The following is a 22,659-nucleotide window of genomic DNA, read 5'->3' as shown; positions in this document are numbered from 1 at the left end:
GATGTCTCCTTAATGTTCCATGACACAAATATTCACTTTCCTTTTAGTCTGCCCTACATACCATTTAGTGAAATGGCACCCACAACCAATAATATATTCATGTCCCCTCAGATATTGACAAACAAAAAAAGTCCAGGACGTCCAATACAGTAACAAGGAGGCCAGCATATCTCAAAGATTATGTATACTGTGAGAATATATCATTTATTTTCTGTTCCATGCAAATTTAACACAGATTAAATAACTCCAAAATACAACCATCATCTTTAATATTTTTGTATATAGTGGTTTTACTTCCTGTTTAATATTTTTTCCTTACAGCACGGTATTACAAGTAATGCCCACTAAAAACGAGTCCACCACTTTATGGCGGGATATGAAGCTGCTGTGGAGCTCGGACTGAGAAAACGGAATGGCTGCTATTATTTTACTCTCGCTAAACAGCTCTTTTGCTTTTTAGCGAGTGTAAAATATGAAGAGAAGACAACAAAAAGGTGTGTGTGTGTGTGTGTGTGTGTGTGTGTGTGTGTGTGTGTGTGTGTGTGTGTGTGTGTGTGTGTGTGTGTGTGTGTGTTTGTGGTTTCTGTCTGTGTTTGAGTGTATATGTGCATGCCAGTGAAAGTGACAGTGAGTGAACTGTTATTTTACACTCACTAAGCAGCGTTTAAAATGAAAAAAGAAAAAAATTAAAGTGTGTTTGAGTGTATGTGTATATGAAAGTAAGAAAGAGAGAGAGGGAGTGATCTGTCGAGCAAAATAGAAAAGTGTGTGTTTATGTTTCTGTCTGCATGTGTGAGTGAATGTGTGCATGAAAGCAGAGAGACTGTGTGTGTATATGTGTGTGTGTGTGTGTGCGTGCGCGTGTGTGTGTGTGTGTGTGTGTGTGTGTGTGTGTGTGTGTGTGTGTGTGTGTGTGTGTGTATGAGAGAGAGAGAAAGATCGAGAGAATGAGACAGAAAGTGAGAGCGATGTGTGAGTGAATGCATGTATGTAAGCAGTGGAGACTGCTTGTGAGAGAGATCGAGAGAGAGTGAGACTGAATGTGTGTATTGAAAGCAGCTGGAGAGTGTGTGTGTATATGTATGTGTGTGAAAGCAGAAGAGACTGTGTCTGTGTGTATGGGAGAGAGAATTGGCTGTATGTAAAATTGTTGTGTTTCACTTGCTTATGATTTTCTAAGCACTGTATTATTTTTTATATATGTTTGATGTGAAATGCTTCCTACAACACTATCAACATATACTACAGCAAGTTTGAAACAGTAGCCGGAGGAACTAAATAAAAAAAATACAGTACTTAAAAAAATAAATAAGCAAGTAAAACACAAGAATTTTGCAGAGAGCCCATTGTCATAACACCCTTGGGTGGGCGTTAATTACATATTAACACACACACCCTGTCAGGCATTATTGCTTGCTTAAAAATGTTACTGTTACTGTTATTATAAACAGTAAAGTGTACATTTGAACCCTAGTATCATACTCCTGTCTTGTGTGTTATATGTAAGCCATTAACATTTTATATCTGACCCATGAAGCTTTATTTAAATCTAGCCTGCTTCTATCACAAAAAAATCTAGTCAATTTGTGATCCAAACCACATACACATATTCTTTTATATGTGAACAGATTGTCATCTGATGAAGTTTATTATTTTTAGTAAATGAAAAGTGCTTCACATTAATTTGGTTCATTTTATATTATTTTGGGACTGCCATTGTTTTGCAACAGATTGTACTTACTGGAGCTCACTCCACATCTTTAGTAAGTAACTTGGATCAATGGATTGTGAAACAGGAAATGATCCCCAGTACCCTTCATTGCACTACTAATGGACAGAGGCAGCTCCTAAATGCTTTATCCCAACACATGGGTCTCCTCCACATATCTATGTTTTGATCTAATTGTATCATTATTAATTGTGGTATACTTCAAAACAGATACCAGCACATTCCAAATATTCATGTCTATTCAAATAGTGATATATATATATATATATATATATATATATATATATATATATATATATATATATATATATATATATATTGGAAAGGGTTAGGTGAATCTAAACTCCAATGTGAGAGGGTAATTTTAAGCATCAAATGAGTTAACTATCTTTGCTTAAAATGACCCACAGGAGCAGTTACTCTACTACTGACATATGAACCTATGTACAATAAAATTTGGAAGCTAGCAGAATTTTTTTCTCTGTCTGGGACTGTCAGAAAGGGAAGAAGTTCTTGCCAACTTAAAAAGGGAGGTTTTGTGCTGCTGTGAGTTCTGTGTTGCAGAGAAGCTCCAAGTGTAAACTGATACTGTTCCTTTGAGAAAATCCCTTAACAACTAAGCTCAAAGACTGTTGATTACCATAGAATCAGCAGCCTGTTTTGGGAACTTTAATCTCTGTAATTGTGCTTAGAGTAGTTGCATAACTATATGCATGTATATACATATATATATATATATATATATATATATATATATATATATATATATCTTAAACACCACATTTTCTGAACTCTGACTCGTCTTTCTTTGGCAGAATATGGCCTCCTTCGCTCTGTGACATCTATTATTGGGAAGGGATTCTCTGAGGCAGCCTTCACCATAGCCTTCCTGTTCACTGCAGAACTATATCCAACAGTTATCAGGTAAGAGTGGCACAACAGACTTTCTGTATGGTGGTGACATACACCAAACTTTTGTCTCAGAACTGTACTACTCAGCACTTCTGTGCACATTTTAGATACATCTGACTACAAAATAACAGATAATTGTGGGGTCATATTATTTTGAATTTGTCCAGGTTCCCCAGAGTTAGTTTTCAGAAGAAGCACGTATATCATCTGTCACTTTTGGGTTAGGACACAAATAAACAAGTCTTCATGGGTTCTGTTCAAGCAGCTTTATTTCATACAAACACATTACTATTTTTGACTATTGACTAACTTAAATAACATGTACAAACTAACAACTGTGATTATGCATGCTCACTCTCTGGCTGCTTCTACTAAACGGCACTAGGGATTGCACGTGTCTGGAATTTATGTGTGCATGGCACTGCACACACAGCCTCGCCTACTTCTTAAAATCATAGCACACACACGTTACACTCTGATCCACATCCTCCCTCTTTGAGAAATGAATCATGCAATTTGTCTTGAGATTATTTAGCATACAGAAATCACCGATTATCTAAAGACATGCATTATACAATATTAAGTACACATATATACAGTATATACAATCAAGTCCATGTTGCTGTGTATTTCACACTAGGCTTAGAAACTTTTCCATATCGTGTGACATAAAACTGGGAATTAGATTTAGCAACTGGGACAGTTTCTGCAAAATGGTTGACCTGTGGAATGTTCGAGTCACTTCCTGGAAAAAAATCTGACTTTTGAACACATTCTGGTCTGGAAACAATGTCTGACTCATTCTTTGATTTAGAGTTTGCATCACAGATGCAATGTTGTGACTGCAATGATGATGATTCTGGTACATGAAGAAGATGTCTGCGATTCCTCCTATACTCCACACCTTCAGAATTTACCAAGTTGGATCTCGGCTCACCACAGATGCCTGCAATCTTTCCTATTTGATCAAAACCTTTTGTAGTCCAGACTCATACCGTCTCTCCTTCCCTCAGTAGACAAAGTAACTGCTCAATCTGTTGTAACTGGATTTCTGGATATTACACTTCCTAAACAATTGAGCCTTGATGGTTTTAGTGTTCTTAGATTTAGGCTGCAAGAAACTTGAAGAAATAGGTAGCGTAGTTCTAGTTTGCCTGGAAAGTAGTCTTTGAGCAGGTGACCAAAGCATATCATTACTGGGTATGTTTCTGAGATTAAGCAAACTCAAGAATACATTGGTATTGTTATGCTTTGACCTTTCAAGTAATTACTTTGCACGCTGCACTGCTCATTCAGCTATACCATTGGATTGAGGATATTCAGGGCTACTAGTGACATGTTCAAAGTCCCATTATTTTGCAAATTTCTGAAACAAATGGCTAGTGAATTGAGTACCATTGTCAAAAAAAGTTTGTGTGGACTACCATGAATTGAGAAATGACATTTCAACTTACTAATAACAGCAATTGAGGTTGTTTGGTAGTAGATCAATCTCAAACCAGTTTGAATAAGAGTCTACCAAAACTAAGTAGTGTTGATTACTCCACTCAAAGATATGAGTTGCCGCAGTAGACCAAGGTAGGTCAGGAATTAGATTTAGCTGGAGTGGTTCTGTTTGCAAATGTGGTCTAGTACTATTGACTACTGAACAAGAAGAAAGAACTCTATCAATGTCTTTTGATAATGAAGGCCAAAATACCAATTATTTTACTCTTCTCTTAGTGGACGTGGACCCTGGGTGACCACAATGCAAAATCTGAATATATTCTTATTGTAAGGAAGCAGGAACAACAATTTTAGGACCTTTGAAAATAATGCCATGAACAATTCATCTCTGTAAGGAAAATGCGCTTGCAACTCAGGTGATACACTAGATCAATTTGACGGCCATCCTACATTAATATAATGATTGATCTTCTGTGCAATTGGATCAGTCTGAGTGTGATCTCTGAACTCATCAAGTCTAGTGGTGGAAAAATTATGCACTGACATCACATCAAAGTCAAAAGTCTCTGCATCAAGCTGTTCTGTTGTATTTCTGAGAGATTTGGATAAGGTATCAGCCAGATAGAGCAATTTGCCTTTAGTGTAGACCAATTTGAAATTGTACTTTTGCAATTTGAGCATCATTCTTTGTAATCTCACTGGAGTGGAATGCATGGGCTTCTTTAGAATAGTAAGTAGAGGTTGATGATCATTTTCAATCTGAATAGCTCAACCATAAATATAATCATGAAACTTGGAGCATGCAAATACTATAGCCAAATGCTCTTTCTCAATTTGAGCATACTGCATCTCAGTTTGACTTAGTGTTCTAGATGCATAGGCTACTTGTCTGCCCTCTTAAAGTATAACTGTGCCTCGGCCAAATTTTGAAGCATCACAAGAAAGAATAACTGTTTTTTTCACATCATAATATCTTAATGTAGATGGGGTTGCACTTTTCTACTTCAGGTCTTCAAATGCATTCTGGTGATGTTCTAACTGTGAACATGCAACATTTTTGTGTGTTAGCTCTCTTAAAGATGCTGTCATCTCACTGAAGTCTGGTATAAATTTACTTAAATAGTTGACCATGCCCAGAAAATGTTGTAAACCTTGTACATTATTTGGTGCTAACATTTCTAGAATAGCTGTTTACTTGGTCGAGTCAGGTCTCAAGCCTGTACTTGTAAACAAATGTCCTACATACATAACTTATGCAAGTCTGAATTTGTACCTTAGAGGATTGAGCTTTAAGTTCACTTCACATGCTCTGTCCAGAACTTTCTTGAGGTTTCTGTCATGCTGTGCTCCACCAATGCCTCCAACCAATAGATCATCTACTATTATGGCACAAGGATAACCCGAAAAAGTTTGTTCTGTTGCATGCTGAAAAAGTTCACTTGCAGAATTTATTCCAAATGGTATCCTTAGGAATCTGTATCTGCCAAACGAAGTATCCAAAGTAGTTGGAAATGAGGATTTTTGATCAAGCAACACTTGCCAAAATGAACTCTTTGCATCCAAAACAGAAAATACAGTGGAATTCAATATTAGAGCTGCAACTTCTTCAACTGTGCACATTGGATGATGCAGTATTTTTAATGTTTTGTTCAAATCTCTTGGGTCAATGCATATTCTGATTCCATCTGAGCCTTTTTTGTGAGCAGCTACAATGGACGACATCCATTCAGTTGGGTCTGTGACTGGATAAATCATAACTTGTTGTACCATTTTAGCCAACTGAACTTCAACTTTATCTTGCATAGCTATCAGAACTCTTCTCTCTGGTCTGACTACTGGGTGATCTCTGGGTCTAACTTCATGGAATACACAACTGGAAGTTTGCCTAATCTGTCATCGAAAACATCAGAATACTCTGAGAAAATGGCTTTGGGGAGATTGGAACTTAGAACTGCATTCACATGATGACCTTCTTTAGCAAAAGAAAGCAGATTCATTCTTACACTATCTTTGAGACCCAATAAAGAGTGCACTGGTCTTTGGACTATGTAGAATAAAAAGTTGTAACAGTTCTCAGCCAGATAGCATGAAAGTATCACAGAATCTTCGGTTTGAATTTCTTCAACTCCATAGCAACAAGTCTTGCAGTACTGGTTACATTGAGTTGTTTGTTAGTTCTCACTCTAGCAAATGTTTCTGCTGATATAATATTACACTTTGACCCAGTGTCTACTTTGAGCTCTGTGGATTTTCCATTCATCTGGACAGTACACAACACTTCACTCTTTGTTAATAAGTTTACTGCATCAACTCTTTCACCAAGCACTGATACACCATTTACATAGAAAGCTGCTTTTTTTGGCTCTACTTGATCAACTTGCTTTTTTGTGCAGCCTTTCTTTACAACTGTGTGAGGTTTAGTTGATTTGCAAAATGTTTGGAAATGGTTTAATTTTTTACACTTGTGACATTGCTGACCAAATGCTAAGTGCTTCTCTCTTTTAAACTCATGATTCACACCACAATTGTGACAGTTAGTAATAAAGCTAGATTTGGGTTTTGCTGATTCACATTTCTGTTGCACTGAGTTGGCGTTAGAGCCTGCACCTTTTCTGGAACTTTCTAGAAGACCTTGTGGCTTCTTTGGAAATCCTTTAACTGCCATGTATTTAGGCATGCTTTTGTTTGTCACATGTTGTATACTGTCTACATTTGCTCTGGAGCCAATTGAAGCCATGTTCTTGTCACTCGCAAGCATACTTATTTGTTTATTTATTTACATTTATTTACCGGGAAAGTCCGACTGGGCCAGAAGCCCATTTTCAGCACAGGCCTGGGGAGAAAAGCTCTACAAAAATACAAGCAATATACAATAATCAGATAGTACAATAGTATACATACAGTAAGATGCAAAATACATATCTTCTAGTTAGTCTATACAAAATAGTATTCAATACAGTTTTCTAGTAGATACAGGTTCAAAAAGAAAAACACAAGCATTTCAGTGAAGATCGCTGTGAGTAAAAATAAAGTTAGTAGTGTGTACATATTAAATAATAGTTATGACCAAATGAGATTTCCTTTATATATATATATATATATATATATATATATATATATATATATATATATATATATATATTTATTTTTGAGTAATAATAAACACTGAGGAGAGGGAGAAACTGAGATAAGGAGTGGACAGTGTGTTGAGAGAGTTATAGATATCTTGTCAGTCATGTTTGGCACAGGAGCAATGACAGTTCTTGGATAGATGTTCAAATAGTAGTAGTTGTTTAAAATTGGTAGATTCAGGTGTGTTTTGGAGGGTGTAGGGTAGAGATTTCCATAATTTCGCTATTTGATTTGAGAATAGGGCTTCACCGTGAGTGTTGTTAGCTTTGTTTACTGTGAGAAAGTTTCCGTCTGCAGATCTTAGATTTTGTGGGCATGAGTAGGGAACAACAAGGTCCTTGAGGCATGGGCAACTGTCAGGATGGAAGATGATATTGTGTGTGAATTTAAGTTGGTAGAGATGATGAAGGTTAGGTAGCTCGAGCCAATTTAAGTTATTTAATTATTTGTATGTTTTTCTGTCACCTCATGGATTTGAGAAATCTCTGTGGCTTTGCTCAACGTTAAGTCACTGTCACAAAGTAAAATCTTTCTCACAGCAGCACTATTAATACCACATACAAGTCTGTCCCTTATCAGCTCATCTTTTAGATCACCGAACTGGCACATTTTAGCTCTGTTTCTCAAGTCAGTTATTTAAGCTGCAAATGTTTCCCCGGTTTCTGATTTCTTGTGTAAAACAAATGCTTATCTAATGTAACAGTCATCTGAGGGTTGCACATTTCTCCAAACTTGCACTTTAAACACTCGTGGCCTTCCCTTTATTCAGCTTGTACAACAACATGGCGGTCTGCACCTTCTCCTTCATACACTGCTGGCACATACACAAATGAATACTCTCATTCTATGGCCTTTGACCCTGCTAGGTTTAGCAAAATTAATGCCTTGGTGCATGCATCTCTATCTGCATAAGCTACTTGTATGAAAATATCATACTCTTTTTCAAATATTCTCCAGTTCTCTGCAACATTCTGATCAAACACAAGTGGTAGGGGTTTTCAAAATCCATCTGCCATATTAACAGATACCAGTAAAGGGATTTGCGAATAAGCATGAATATACAGACATGCACATATGCATAAGTTTCTGGCATAAACAAAACGTGCCCAATGCCTTCGTGCTCTGAACTTATACTTTTGTCGGGCTTATCAGAATTATGCGAATGAACAAACTCATAGTACTTTCAAAAAACTGGACTTTGCAAAATAAACTTCTTGGGATTTTCGATACTTTTGGAATTTTATCGGTAAAGGCAGCAATGCTAAAGTAATACACCATTGCTTGCTATACTTTCAGAATTTTATCAGTAAAGGCAGAAATGCTACAGTCATGCACCATCACTTGTTAAAGTCATCACTTTAAGAAACATTCGAGAATTTTACGATGCAACTAAATAACACATGAGCACTGTAATACTCCTGTAATGTCATCTTTTGTAAGAAAACACCCCTTATCAGTGTAAGAAACACATCAAGCATCTGCACAATGAGAATAAATTGAACATCTGTTGCCCAAAACTCAATAACTTTCAAAGTAGTTGCACTTTGCAAATAACTCCATACAGCACACTGAAATGCCCCCAAAATGGTGGTACCTTGCTAGGCAACTCTTTACAGTATAAGAAGCACTCTCTAATGGTGGCACTTTGTGAACAGACACACCAAGCACAAGACCTTTTTCAGAATAGCTATACTTTGACTGGATTGCACGAAATCATTGCACGTTGCACACAGTGAACTCTTCTGAATACGTGCACAGTAATAAGCACACACCGTAAGCACGTTTACACACTCTGAGATACTTCAGTTAACTTTACTCGCACCCTTGATACAATACGAAGTCGTAGTTATGCCTAAACACAGCACTTTGTCCAAAATGCATACAGTCAGCTTGCTTTATTTTTGCTTAATGTGCCCTTTTATCTTTATTATGTCTGTTTTGCTCATTTAAACCCTTTTTCATGCCCAACATACTTTTCTTGTGCTCATTTTACTCTAAACATGCCCAGCTTGCCTCAAACACACTTGTTTTGCTTTAAACATACAATCCAAAACAGAACAGGAGCCCAACAGTAGCCAGCAGAAAAAGATGTTAATCCCAAAAAAGCACTTTCTTTTAACGTTGCTTGTCTGTGTGTCTGGAGAAGTTACTTTACTCAAAGTGACAAAAACGTGAGAAAATTTTTTATTAAATTGACTTTACGTTAAAAGAAAGTTTTTTTTTGGGATTAACATCTTTTTCTGCTGGCTACTGTTGGGCTCCTGTTCTGTTTTGGATTGTTTGTTTCTTCCGCCCAGTTTATTTGATTGCTTTAAACATACTCGTTTTCTGATTTAAACTTACTTGTTTTGTTTTGCAGTTAATCGTTTCATCAAATACTTTTATCTTAAACATTTTCTTTAGTTAACAAACTTTTTCGTACTTTACGCTTGCCTGATATTGTGGTTTGTGCCCTTGTAATGCCCCTTTTTCATCTTTCACATCAAGTAAATAATTCATTTTATTTCTGATTACCTTTTATTCTTTCTCATTATGTCTGTGCTCTTTTCTCTCGGTTTTACCTTCACTGTCATCTTTACATCTCATGGCTCAGAATATTCTTCTCTCTTCAATCCCTGTTCTAACACCATGTCGCTTTCGTGTTAGGACAAGAATAAATGAGTCTTCATGGGTTCTGTTCAAGCAGCTTTATTTCATAAGTTCATAGGTTGGTACTAGGCTATCAGCCCTAGGGCCTATACAAGCCTAGCCATAACAATTCCCTGGCTATTTTTTCCCACACTATTTACTTCCCTGGACCCCTGTCTAGCAGGGTGACTGACATGATTCCCGAGGTGAATTTCCTTTCTCCCATCCAATCGTCAAGGTTCCTTTTGAAGAGGGCCAAAGAGGTGCTCTGCTTGACATGTATGGGCAATCTATTCCAGAGTATGTGGAGTCTCTGGGTCAGGAACCTATCCTTCCAGCATGTTTTGTTTATTGCGATAACAAGGTTTAGATCCCTGGAGTGTGTGGCTCTGAGGGATTGGGATTTCTTTAAGTGTAGCATGTCCAACAGCTCTGGGTTTGACATGGCCTTGTATGTTAAGCAGAGATCGCCTCATACAAACATATTACTATTGTTGACTATTGACTGTAACTTAAGTAACATATACAAACTAACATGTGCGATCATGCATGCTCACTCACTGGCTGCTTCTACAAAATGGCTCTATGGATTGCACGTGTCTGGAATTTATATGTGCATGTACAGCCTTGCATGCTTCTTAAAGATATAGCACACACATTTTGCACTCCGATCTACATCATCCTTATATCTGCAATAGATATGAAAATCTATATTAAATACTAATGTGGCAAGTATTGTCTGTCCTCAAAAGTTCAGTCACTAGATAAATGCACTGATACTGGATGTGCTGATGATTTTTAAAAAATATATTTATGTATACAAATAAACTTTATTTTATTTTAAGAAGTACACCTAGGAGGACTAAATTGCTGAACTACTATATACATTAAACTCTGTTTAATATTCACAGATATTGTTGCAGTTTAAGTAGCATGCTAACCATTTACCACAACCACTACTTCCTCAGAGATGAAATTGCCATTAAAATGCACATAACTAGGTATTACATAAATTCTTCTCATATGCTTATCACAGTTCCACATTAATTGGGCAGTTTGGCAGCATTGTAATAACTCCACTAGTTAATTATGTAGAAGTCCTGAATTTCTTCAAAATGCAGTCCGTCAATGTGTTACTAATAAAAAATGAAATACAACAGTGGTGTATGCAGCTGGAATATATCACAGTGTAAGTTAAGGGCAACAGAAGGGCTTCTTCCTTCACTTCAATTGCAATCTGTTGATTTTCTGTTGCAAGTCATAGCGCAAATTAAGTTTCTCTGTTAACCATTTTCTAAACTGTAATCTCTCAGTGTTGCATTTGTTTGTAGATCATAATATAAGTGAAGGGCATTGGAATGAGTGTTTCTTTTATTTACAGTACAACTGAATGTTAGAGATGCTGTTTTGTTGAGATTAGGTGACAATGGGATTAAGGAACCTGTCCTTTTCCCACTTCTGGGTGATTTTGGAGTTAGAATGTTTATAGCCTCTGGAAAAAAATTACCTTAAATGATTATATTGAAAGTCGATGGTCTATGATATATCAAATCTCAAAGCTAGTTTATACCATAGATTTAATATAGATATATGGGTCTACTTCAAATAACCAAAAGCCAAAAATGCCGAAGATGACATGGACGAGATGTGAATAATGAGAGTTAAAATGCAGAACTACATAAATATTCCCATGGCAAGTAAATACTTGCCCAATAATACAGCACAACACACTGCACTAGTTGAAACCCACCTAGGTATGGGACTATGGCCCGCACAACCCCTGACGTGGGGGGGATGTGCCCCCCAAATATATATACCAGCTCCAGAATTGTACTACAGTGGAGAAATGGGCCTAATTCCCCATGATGGATAAGTGTTTACTTGCCCTGGGAATACTTCCATGGTTCAGCATTTTAACTTTCATTATTTTCATCTCGTCTATGTCATCTTCAGTGTTTTCAGCTTTTGGATACTTGAAGTAGACCCAGAGCCATATATGGTACTATATTAAATCAGAACTGCTTGTTCAATAAGAGCCATAATATGTTTCCCTCCTTATGCCGAGTCAGCACTTCAGGTTAATGAGCATAACAAGGTACATGAAATGAATATTTCTGGGCGGTAAAATAATAAACAAATCACTCATCTCCAACAGATAACCTGTGCATTATCCCTTAGACATTATGAAAACACTGCCATGTCTAAAAAGAACAGCAGGTAAGAAAGGAGGCACATTAGTTTCTTTCCCTTTTCTACCCCTACCTGATTTAAAAGTAGCTTTTTGGTTGCAACCTTCAAACTTGGCATTTCATAAGAACTCTTGCAATCCATTTCATTAACCTTCACCCTTACTTCACCTCTTCTAAACACCCACAGAAATAACTTGCTCTGGACCATGTCAAAAGCAGTCTGTATGCCAAAAATCACCAGTGCCAAAACTTTCAGCGCAACAACTTAGGCAACAGAAATTAGAAAGTGCCATTGTTAAATGTAGGGAGTCTGTAACAAGAAAAATAAGCATAGATCCTGCAGAGGTAATAGAAATATTTTGGAAATGTTATGACAATTTGTATAAAACAAAGAAATGTGGAAATCAAGAAAAAGCACAAATGGAAATATTTATGGAAAACTTAATTATGCCATAATTAGAGGTAGATGAGACTGAACAATTAATAGTTAAGAATAGCAGGAGATGAGATTAGAACTGTGGATGTGGTCTCTCCAAACCTAATTTCTTGTGTCCTGTCTGTGAGCCATCTGGATATCCAGCAAGTTACATAAGGGTTTATGCCTAATTGTATGAGTTTGTTTACAATGCCAGAGTGAGGTACTGTATCAAATGCCTCAACTAGGTCATAGTAGGCAGTATGCATCGTTTTGCCTTCATCCATTGTCTTGGTGACCTTCTCAAAGAAGTCCCCCCAGTTTTAGTAGGTATGACCTGCCTTACCAAACTGAGTTGGGTCCAGTGTCTGAAGGTTTCCTGTGTGATTAGTAGTCATTTCTGTGATAGTTCTTTCTATGGCTTTGCATATGAGACATTAAACTAAAGGGTCTGTAGTTCCCAGAATACATTTATGGTCCACCCTTGTGGCACAAAGTCTGTTCAGAGACTAGTGATAAGGCCCTGATAGGTCATATTTCAGGCAGTTTAGGAGGCATCTTGAGATATTAGCAGGGACTATAGAGGCTGTATTCTTGGCTTCAGATAGGGCATATAAGACCTGTTCCCTATTGATAGGTCTAAGTTTTGTGTTAGATGGTATTTCCTTGGGGGTGGCTGGAGGTGAGGGGTGAGGGTAAAGTTGAAACTGAATTTGTCTGCCAGTAGATTTGCTATATCTCACAGTTCCATGAATGAGGCTCCATTTACTAACAGTCCAGCACACTATTGTGTACTGCGTTTCAGGTTTCAGACATAGCTAAAGAAGACCTTATGGTTGCCAGTGGCCTAGAACGCAATCTTTACTTCATAATTTGCTGTGTTGGACTTAATTAGTCTTCTTAATTGTCTATTCAGTTTGATGTGAGAGTTTTTATCTTTTTTGATGTTACACTTTCGAATTTTAGCTATGACCTATTTCCTTTATTGTACAGCCTCATTAATTTTGGATTTCATTAGGTGGTTTGTTTTTGAGTTAGTTTTGGGCTTATTTCAGGTAGATACAGTAGTCTGCATGCAGTCATTGACATGGTTGTACATAGCTTCTGTGAAAAATTCTGCATAGGCTGCTGTGTTATCTGGGTTTGAAGGGCTTAACATTTTGACAGGTTATCACACAATAAAAGGAAGTTTGCCTTGGAGTTGTTTTTAACTGTTACAGGGTTTTAGGGGTTACAGAGTTGATTCTTATTTCGAAGGAGGTTGCTTTGTGGTTGGACCTTATACAAGAGGACATGTTACGGTGGGGGATGAGTGTTTTCCTGTATTTATGAATACCACGTCCTGTATATTTGTACCTCTATTAGACATATTCACTAAGTGATCCAGGGTGTTTGCATTTACAATGTCTAAGAATCTTTGTGTCTGAAAATTTTAGGTCATGTAGGATTCCCAATTTAAAGAATGATAATTAAAGTCCTCCATCAGTGTAGCATTTAGCTGAATGGTGAGTGCCTCCAGTAGATCTAACTATGAACTACGGGTTTCATGGAACATAGAGGGTGGCCTATAAGTTGCTAAGATGTGGTATAGGATTTTGTCTTTGGTGTTATGGTAGTAGAGGAAATCCAGTGTGCCATCCTATTTAACCAACCTAGAGGTATACTTGGTACTGATGTAGATGAAGACAACTACACCTTTAGTCCCTGTCTATGCAACTCCTTGTCTAAATGTGTGGAAGCCACTGAAGCCTTGCACTACTAGGGTACCCTCAATAGCTTTAAAGCATGTGTAGATAGCTGCACAAATGTCCACATTCTACAGGGTGAAGAGATTTAGGAGGGATTGGAGCTTCCTTTTTAAACTCCTGGCATTGAGCAGTAACACTTTTAGTGTTCCTTGGAGAGATTTTGCTTGTTGGAATGTTTGTGAATTTAGTATTGTCTAAAAAAGGCTCTGTTGGGAGGACAATATTATAGCCAATATTTGAAAGTGTAGCCAGGACAGGTGCAGACCATTCCTGGCAATGAAGCATGGTTTGTTAACCATGTTCTCCCATGCTGGCAAACATTGCATTCCCCTAGAATGTCACTAAAAAGTAGTCATCCTCTATTCATATTGTGGCATCATCATCAGTAAGGTGGGATACTGCTTATTGTCTGGCACATACCAGCCTGTGGCACATAATCCCAGAGCTCCATAATGTCTCTCTTCATGTAGTTTAGGGGTGTACTGCTCAGGTCATTTACACCTACATTGACTATAACTGGATCATACTGATACCTGTGGTGCAATGACTTGTATTGGTGGATCCCGGCCCCTGATAGAAAACTGACCATTATTTTCTCCTTGTTCAGCCTGGATAGTGGGGTATCACTATGTTGTACAATGGAGTCCCTATAACTAGAGACCTGGGTAGTATATTGGCTTTCCTTATGGGCTTGGCAGTTGAGGGTGCACTGAGAATTGGTGTATATGCGCTGTTACACGTGGTTTCTCTTGAGTGCTTTCAGGTATTCTGAGAATAATTTTTGCAGGCAGAATGGGAGGTCTTTGGAGTTTGGAAATATTGTATCTAAATGCCTCAGCAAAAGTAGATCTATGTGTGGAGTGGAGTGCATACCATTTGTAGTGGATGGAGGGTGTGTATTTCTGATAACAAGATTGTTATAATTGTTTGTACGAGAGACCTTTGCTTCCAAAGACATTGTGTATATACATTACTGTCATACTGTATGTGTTTCTTTGAGGATTAAATGGTTATCAGTGAACATTAAAGAATTGTCTCATTGTCTCAATAAACCCATATCCACCAAACAGAAATTGTGAAAGTGTATATTCATGATGTTAGACCCTTTACAGAATGAGCTACAAGGGTGTGGTATACAAGGGGTTAAGAGTGGGCTGACAAGGGGTGCTTTTAGGACTGTAGCCTAGACCAGGCTGTATAATATTAAATTTAAAGGAGAATGCTCAGACTAGCTGGTCTATGCTGCTCTTTGTGCTATGTACTTGGTCTATACTCACCAAGTTACTGGTACAGTTGCAGAAGTGTTTTTACAGGGAAAAAATTGGTTTCTATGTGTCAGAACCTATACAGGGCACTCTTAACTACTGCTGCATGATGGCCAACAGCTTGCAAATGTGCCAAATTTATATAGGCACTTAAAATACAGGAACCCGGCTCCTAAGTCCTTTGGCTAATAAAATAACTATACTTGCAACTTCCTTATGTTTTTTTCTCAACTAAGATAGATCAGGCCACCACTTACTGCACTAAATGGACTATCCCAGTTCCCTTAATGCAAAACACAATCAAGATTGCTTAAAAGCATATTGCTACCATAAAACAACTTAAACAAACTACCTGAACTGTGTGATTTCAAGTATTAAGGACCTTTAAAATGATTTAAAGTGCAAAGTCAACAAATTAGACAAATGCAAAGCAATAGTACTCTAAAACATTTCACTGAAGTGCAAGATAATAACATAAATATCTTATCTTTCAAGAATGGAGCAGGATCTCTGAGCGTATCGGGGACACCAAGCAGGTGGGAACTCTGGGAAATTGAGCAGGAGACAGTTTGTAGTAAAGGAGGTTTACTCAAGAGCAATACTGATTTTTTGGAAGGGCACTCATTGTTATGGATATATGGAAAACAATGGTGGGAAAAGTATTTAAAGAGTTTAAACAGCAGACAATAGCAATGAAAGGGGGGCTTTGGAAGTCAGATTACCATAAGGGGTGGAAGCCAGATACACAGCCTTTTAAAACCACAACAGGAAAAGGGTTGGATTACTGGGGGAAAATTCAAGCTGCAAGAAGCAGGTTAGCTGGAGAGGGAATCCAATCAAATAAAGCCAATATTGAAGCTCTAATCCTATGAGTCTGAGCTATAGGATAATGATCCTAGGTAGGTTAGAATTTCAGAAACTTTAGTTTCATCTCTTAGAAGGGTCTGATGTTGATACAAAGAGCAGGGAAACAGAAAGGCATTGGAATGCAGTTTTAAGCAGATGCATACTAAGCAGAATATAAGACCCTAGCAGATAAAATGAAATATAAACAGTTGTAAAAGCAATGAAGCACCAGTCTAGGAACATAATTTACAATACTGCCACTGCTGCAATCCTACCAAATTTACCACTAAGAATGTTTATAAAAAAATGAAGTAATAAATGACTAAATGTGGCTCAAATCTGACAATAGTTCACAGTTCTGCTGCAGTTGCAAATTAAACTGTAAAACTAAGGCCCCAAACAGGCTTCAAAACACAGACAGCTAGCTTTTACAAGTAATTCTATTTATGGAGATAGAAGAGGAGTATAATGTATAAATGATGCTAAGATGTTGCAGTAATTCACAATCTTCCCACAGCTGTAAATGAAGTGAGAAAACCAAGGTCCCACAACAAACAAACAATGCAGACTGATAAATTTTTCCATATCCATGTAACTTAACCTAACCCTTGTGATTCAGGTCACAGATGAGAAGTGATCAAGACAGACTAGATTGCTTACTTTGTAAAAAAAAAAAGAAATACATTAAAATGGAAAAAAAAACACCTTTGCTACTGACATCATTTTTACAGTAAACATAATTAAAAAGAATTAAATATAAGACACTATAAGATAGACAGTATGGGCAATAAATACTAGACACCTAGAAGCATTCAAATTTGACACACAGGAAACAGAGGGTCTTATTGTCTCTGGAAGCTCTGGCATTTCTTAATGCTATCCACCCTAAAAGTAATTTTTTTTTCTATTCTCTCACCCCCCACCATCTAAACCTAATGTCTCCCTTACTCACATCAATTGCCCCATTCATTCCATGGCAGAAGGAGTCAGGAATCCCTGGGTAAGGTGAGACCATATGGATCATTCATTCCTGCCCAGAGATCAGCCATTAGCATATCTTCTCATAGAGACAGCAGGGTGGTAAAGAGTAGGCCAGCTTGATGGCCATGCAGGCTAGCCTGTTCTCTCCCCAGCAAATTATCCCCTTCCCTTGCATCAGCTCATTTGGGCTCTGCCACAGCTGCCCTACGAGGAAAAACATGCATCCACCTGCTGAATTAATCTTTACATAATGTGTGACTTTACACATGGCAATCCATGCTTGCTAGGCTCCAAGAACAGGACACCTAGTGCACCCACTAGATGTCACCCATGTGATCAACCAGAGCTGCCGCCCTCCCCCTAGGATTGTCAAGTCATCAATGACCACTCTTTCCCATGTCCACTGCCAGGTCCTACAGGTACCCAAGTAACTGTTCAGACTTAGGATGCCTCCAACATGCTCAGGGCTTTATTCCTCTACACCATGGTGCTGGTTCTTAAAGGGTATTATTAAAGTCAGAAAATTAGCTCTTCTGTTCATTTTACATTGGCTTTATGATTATAAAGAGTTAGAATTTATATTTTAATATGGAATGGTTCCTCTACTAAATGTTTGAAACTAAAAGAAGGTGACACATGTTTTGCTGATTATTTTTTTTTTTAGATTAAAATATTATTTGGTATAATAATTGTAAGAATTGATAATACTGTACTGTACTGTAATTAGCTGGAAACACTATAATGAGACTGAGAACAAAAGTCTATATCTGTTAATTACCCAAACTCATGCTGAACAGGAGCCAGTCTCTGCCTTATGGATCAAGTCTTGGTTACTTTCCAGAATGAATTTTCCCAACACTTTAGTTCATTTAATAAGGCTTTATTAGATGTTCACACTATCCGAATACTGTCTTCATTAACAGTGCTGATAAACAGTACAGCAAAGTAACACTAGAACTCACAACAGAAACAGAAACAGTTTCCAAAAAGAACCAAGATAAAGTTCTAGTGAAGCAGTCACGATCCAAATTTCCTTTTATTGTATCACATAAAAAACAGCAGGCTAAGCGCTTTCATCTACACAGTCGTAGACTTCATCAGAACACATAATGAGTATAAAACACTTCTATTTATACCAGAAAAACCGCCAAAAAATCCCAATTGATCAATTAAAAATTATTGTTGACTTAAAGTCACAGTTATTTTATCTAATACTTGCATCATTTCCTTAAACATATTCTTATGCTTATATACATATATTGTTGTAAGTTACATTAAGCTATATAAATTTCTATATTAAAATGTCCAACATTACATCATTTATTCACACATACCTAATTACATATATTTAAAAACTGCTACCTATACAACGCTTACTAAAAATTTTAATAAAACCTTTATTCAAAATTCATACTTCTATTTGAAGCCTTCCTATTACTTTATAAGTGTGATATTTATGTAACACTTTTATTGCCTATATGTGCACTACATCTTAGTGCATATAAAATTAATTGTATAGCATCAATATGCTTTGTACTTAATAAATATACTACTTATATTATCTATAAAAAGACACATAAAATATGCTACATAAAGCCTAATCTCTTATAAGGGGCTTAGTGGGTATGCAATCATTCAGGCCTGGAGGTGCCGTTGCATTTAACCTTATTTGCCATTTAATTTCCTTTTCTGAGACTTGTGCCTTAATGTCACCTCCCCTGGGATTCTATTTAATTACTTCCAAAATACCAAACAGAAATCCTTTGCAGTCCGGGCTATTGTTTAAATGCCTAAACAAGGCATTGTTGCTGTCCTTTTTACGTATACAGTACAAATGGTCATAAATTCTCTCCTTTAATCTCCTGTCAGTTTTGCCCACATAAAAGTGTTGACAGGAGGAACATATTGCCAAGTATATCAGATGCTGTGTTTGGCAATTCCCTTTACTAAACCTAATCTTACTTCTTAGAATATTATTAAGTACTACACTATCCTTGTCTATAATATTACTACACTGGTTGCAGTGTCCACATTTAGTGGTCCCTTGCTTACCTATATATATATGTTTGTTGTTCCTATGAGATCTAATTTCAAATATTCTCTTTATGTTGTAATCAGTTTTATATACAAACAAAGGCTTAGTCCCCAGTCGTTCATTAATATTATCATCACTAGTGATAATATTCCAGTTCTTGTAAATAATCTGTTTAAATTCACCAGCCTGTTTGCCAAACTTAACAATACATGCCCTTTGATAATTTTGACCATTTGATACTGTCTGCTTCGGCGCTGGTCCTATGCCCAAGACCGGTGTATATTTTTTTCCCCACTCTTTAATAATATATTTGGTGACATCCTGCACTAAGGTTTCTGGATACCCTCTATCCAAAAATAGTTTTTTCAAAAAATTCATCTCCTTAAAATTTTTAGTAAGCGTTGTATAGGTAGCAGTTTTTAAATATATGTAATTAGGTATGTGTGAATAAATGATGTAATGTTGGACATTTTAATATAGTAATGTAACTTACAACAATATATGTATATAAGCATAAGAATATGTTTAAGGAAATGATGCAAGTATTAGATAAAATAACTGTGACTTTAAGTCAACAATAATTTTTAATTGATCAATTGGGATTTTTTGGCGGTTTTTCTGGTATAAATAGAAGTGTTTTATACTCATTATGTGTTCTGGTGAAGTCTACGACTGTGTAGATGAAAGCGCTTAGCCTGCTGTTTTTTATGTGATACAATAAAAGGAAATTTGGATCGTGACTGCTTCACTAGAACTTAGTGCTGATAAACAATTACTGCATGTCATATTCCGATTATCCTGAACAACGTAAACTAATATAGTCTTTATTTGACCTGTCTTCTGTACTCAGGCTCGAGTGGCTGTAATCTTCACTGAAGTAACAGGTCAAACGAACTCACTAACCTAATTCAACTGCTGTACTGAACATGACACATTATATTGCTTCAGTCCAGTAATTTTCCTTATTTACTTTTCCTAACCTTGGTCTCAGGCTTTGTCTCGTATGTGCTTTGTTTACCATTCCATTAAGGAACATTTTGTAGCTGGCAAGAGTGTATCTTTCCCTTGAGAAAAGACCATTCTGCATTTCTGTATTTTTCACACACTTTATGCTTATCATTCCTTTTTAATAAACTGTCTCACATACTTGACCAGCAAGATTATTTTTCTTTCTGCTTAACTGTCTTTTATGCATAAATGAAACACAATTTATTTTACCCTTTAGCCTGACTAATGTCTAATAACTACTGTGATAACTTATTTTCTGTTTAAGTATTTGTGAATATGTGTCCCATTCAGTTACAGTTTTGTTTATGGAGCATAGTCTGGCAACTCTGGCAGTTCAAGAAGTTACCATTTTGTCCTGTATTTATGTCAGATTTTCCATGGCAGGAAACACACAAATATGTTAATTTGTACTGTTATTATACTGATAAGTGCAGTCATTTGCCATCATCTTGTGGATTCTGTTTCATGCAGTTATAGTTTGTAATTTCTCACAAATATGACATTAAAAGGTATATAATGTTTGTCTGGTAATTTTTTTGGTATGTTGTTTGGGACTTCTCAATGCCCCCCCCCAAACTATATTATATACCACAGGGGGGGGATTAGTGGAAAACAAAGCAGATAACAAGCATGACTGAAATTTGCAGCTTGTATTAGCGAACAACTGCGACTTCCAGCATTGTGGCTTGTGCAGCTTTTCATCATACCTTTATGTATGGATCTTCTCAATGTGCTTGTGTGTGTGTGTGTGTGTGTGTGTGTGTGTGTGTGTGTGTGTGTGTGTGTGTATGTGTGTGCACATGTGTGTGCGCATGTGTGCGTGCGTGCCTCAGGAATAAAATTCAGAAATAGGCTAGCTTTGAGTTGTAAGAATGTGGCAAAAAGAGCCCTTTAACACAATCACAGAAGCCAACAATTCCAAGACATAGTAGCTGCAATGAGGAAAGACCACTTTATCAGCGAATGTTCATATCTCTGAATTACTAGGTGAATACACCAAGCACTAACAAGCACTTTGCTGAGGTAATCATCACCATTGGCCCATGCATTGCACTGGCACAAGTACCTTCCTCATTTACTCCCCTACACATATGCAGACATTCAAAAACACACACACATGTGGGCTCTTACTTTCTGTCTCACACACACACACACACACACACACACACACACACACACACACACACACACACACAAACAAACACAAATACACACACTCACATACTCGCATACTCACACAATCTCTAAGGAGTAAGAAAACAGTTTTGTTAGAAGTGATGAAACCACTCCAAGTCATGAAGTGAGTTCCCTAATTCTATTTTATGATATATTTATTCTAGCATAGAAAACAAACCTTCAACACACTATATATATATATATATATATATATATATATATATATATATATATTTTTTTTTTTTTTTCTTGTTATTGTAACGTTTCCCATTGACACTGATGGGTTATGTTAAGTGAATACGTTTCTGCTGGATAGGGCTTTAAATAGTTTACATATATTTTTATGAATTGCAGGACTCATGAAAGGCTAAATACTGCAGTTGTAAAGCAATTCTTAACATATTTTACATATTTTAGTAATATTTTAAGGGTTGTATTAAGATTTGTTAGCTTTATGGTTTCGTTATTTGTTTTCATTAATTTTAGTTAGTTTGGGTATTTAGAATTGGGCCTGTTTTTATGGTAATACCCTCTATTTGCTATTTGATGTCAGTGTTTTATTTTTTATTCATTATTTTGCTTATTTAAATAATAATGAATTTCATTTCTACACATTTAATTTAGGTATGCAGTGGGGGATGTGTATGTGCATTTTGTGTAAATAGTATGTGGAGTAAATGTTTTCTTTGAAGTAAAAGTTAGATGTCATCCCACATGAAATGTAAGTTCAGATTTTGGTTAGAGAGATTGTTTTAGATGGTCAAACATGATTTAAGATTTTGTGGGTCAATGTTTTCTGTGGACAGTACACAAAGTTTCACTCAAGATTTTAGGAAGTAGATTGAATTTTAGTAGCCTTGATTTTATGCCAACGATGTGCATCATCTGCTGATGGCTTGCTGCCAGGAGTAGAGATGAACATATTGTGACATGCCTAAATTATTAATAAAACATATCTGCTCAGTGTGTCAGGTACATGTTTCACTCACATTCTTTTGCCAGCTATTAGAACTACAGGTATGCATGCAGGTCATGTGAGGTAGAGCAACATTTCTTACTTTATGAGCTTGTCATAGTAGCATTAAATGCTAACAAAAGAACACAACATCCTGATAAAATTTCTTGCCCTGCTTTGCTTTCTGTACTTGT

At 36.7% G+C, this 22,659-nt stretch overlaps 1 protein-coding gene across 2 annotated transcripts in view; it reads left to right on the top strand.

Annotated features, from left to right (window-relative positions):
• Window positions 1-22,659, top strand: part of LOC122792629 (solute carrier family 22 member 7-like) — a 590,546-nt gene that overhangs the window by 456,651 nt on the left and 111,236 nt on the right. For both annotated transcript variants that reach the window (XM_044060280.1, XM_044060279.1), the window contains exon 8: window positions 2,545-2,653. In XM_044060280.1, the coding sequence (XP_043916215.1) occupies window positions 2,545-2,653 (109 nt within the window). The remainder of the gene's footprint in view (window positions 1-2,544; window positions 2,654-22,659) is intronic.

The sequence above is a fragment of the Protopterus annectens genome, chromosome 1.part0 (genome assembly GCF_019279795.1).
Source record: "Protopterus annectens isolate FY-2018-M chromosome 1.part0, PAN1.0, whole genome shotgun sequence".
Lineage (NCBI taxonomy): Eukaryota > Metazoa > Chordata > Ceratodontiformes > Protopteridae > Protopterus > Protopterus annectens.
The sequence above is the reverse complement of the archived record's forward strand: the minus strand, read 5'-3'. Positions and strand labels throughout refer to the sequence as shown.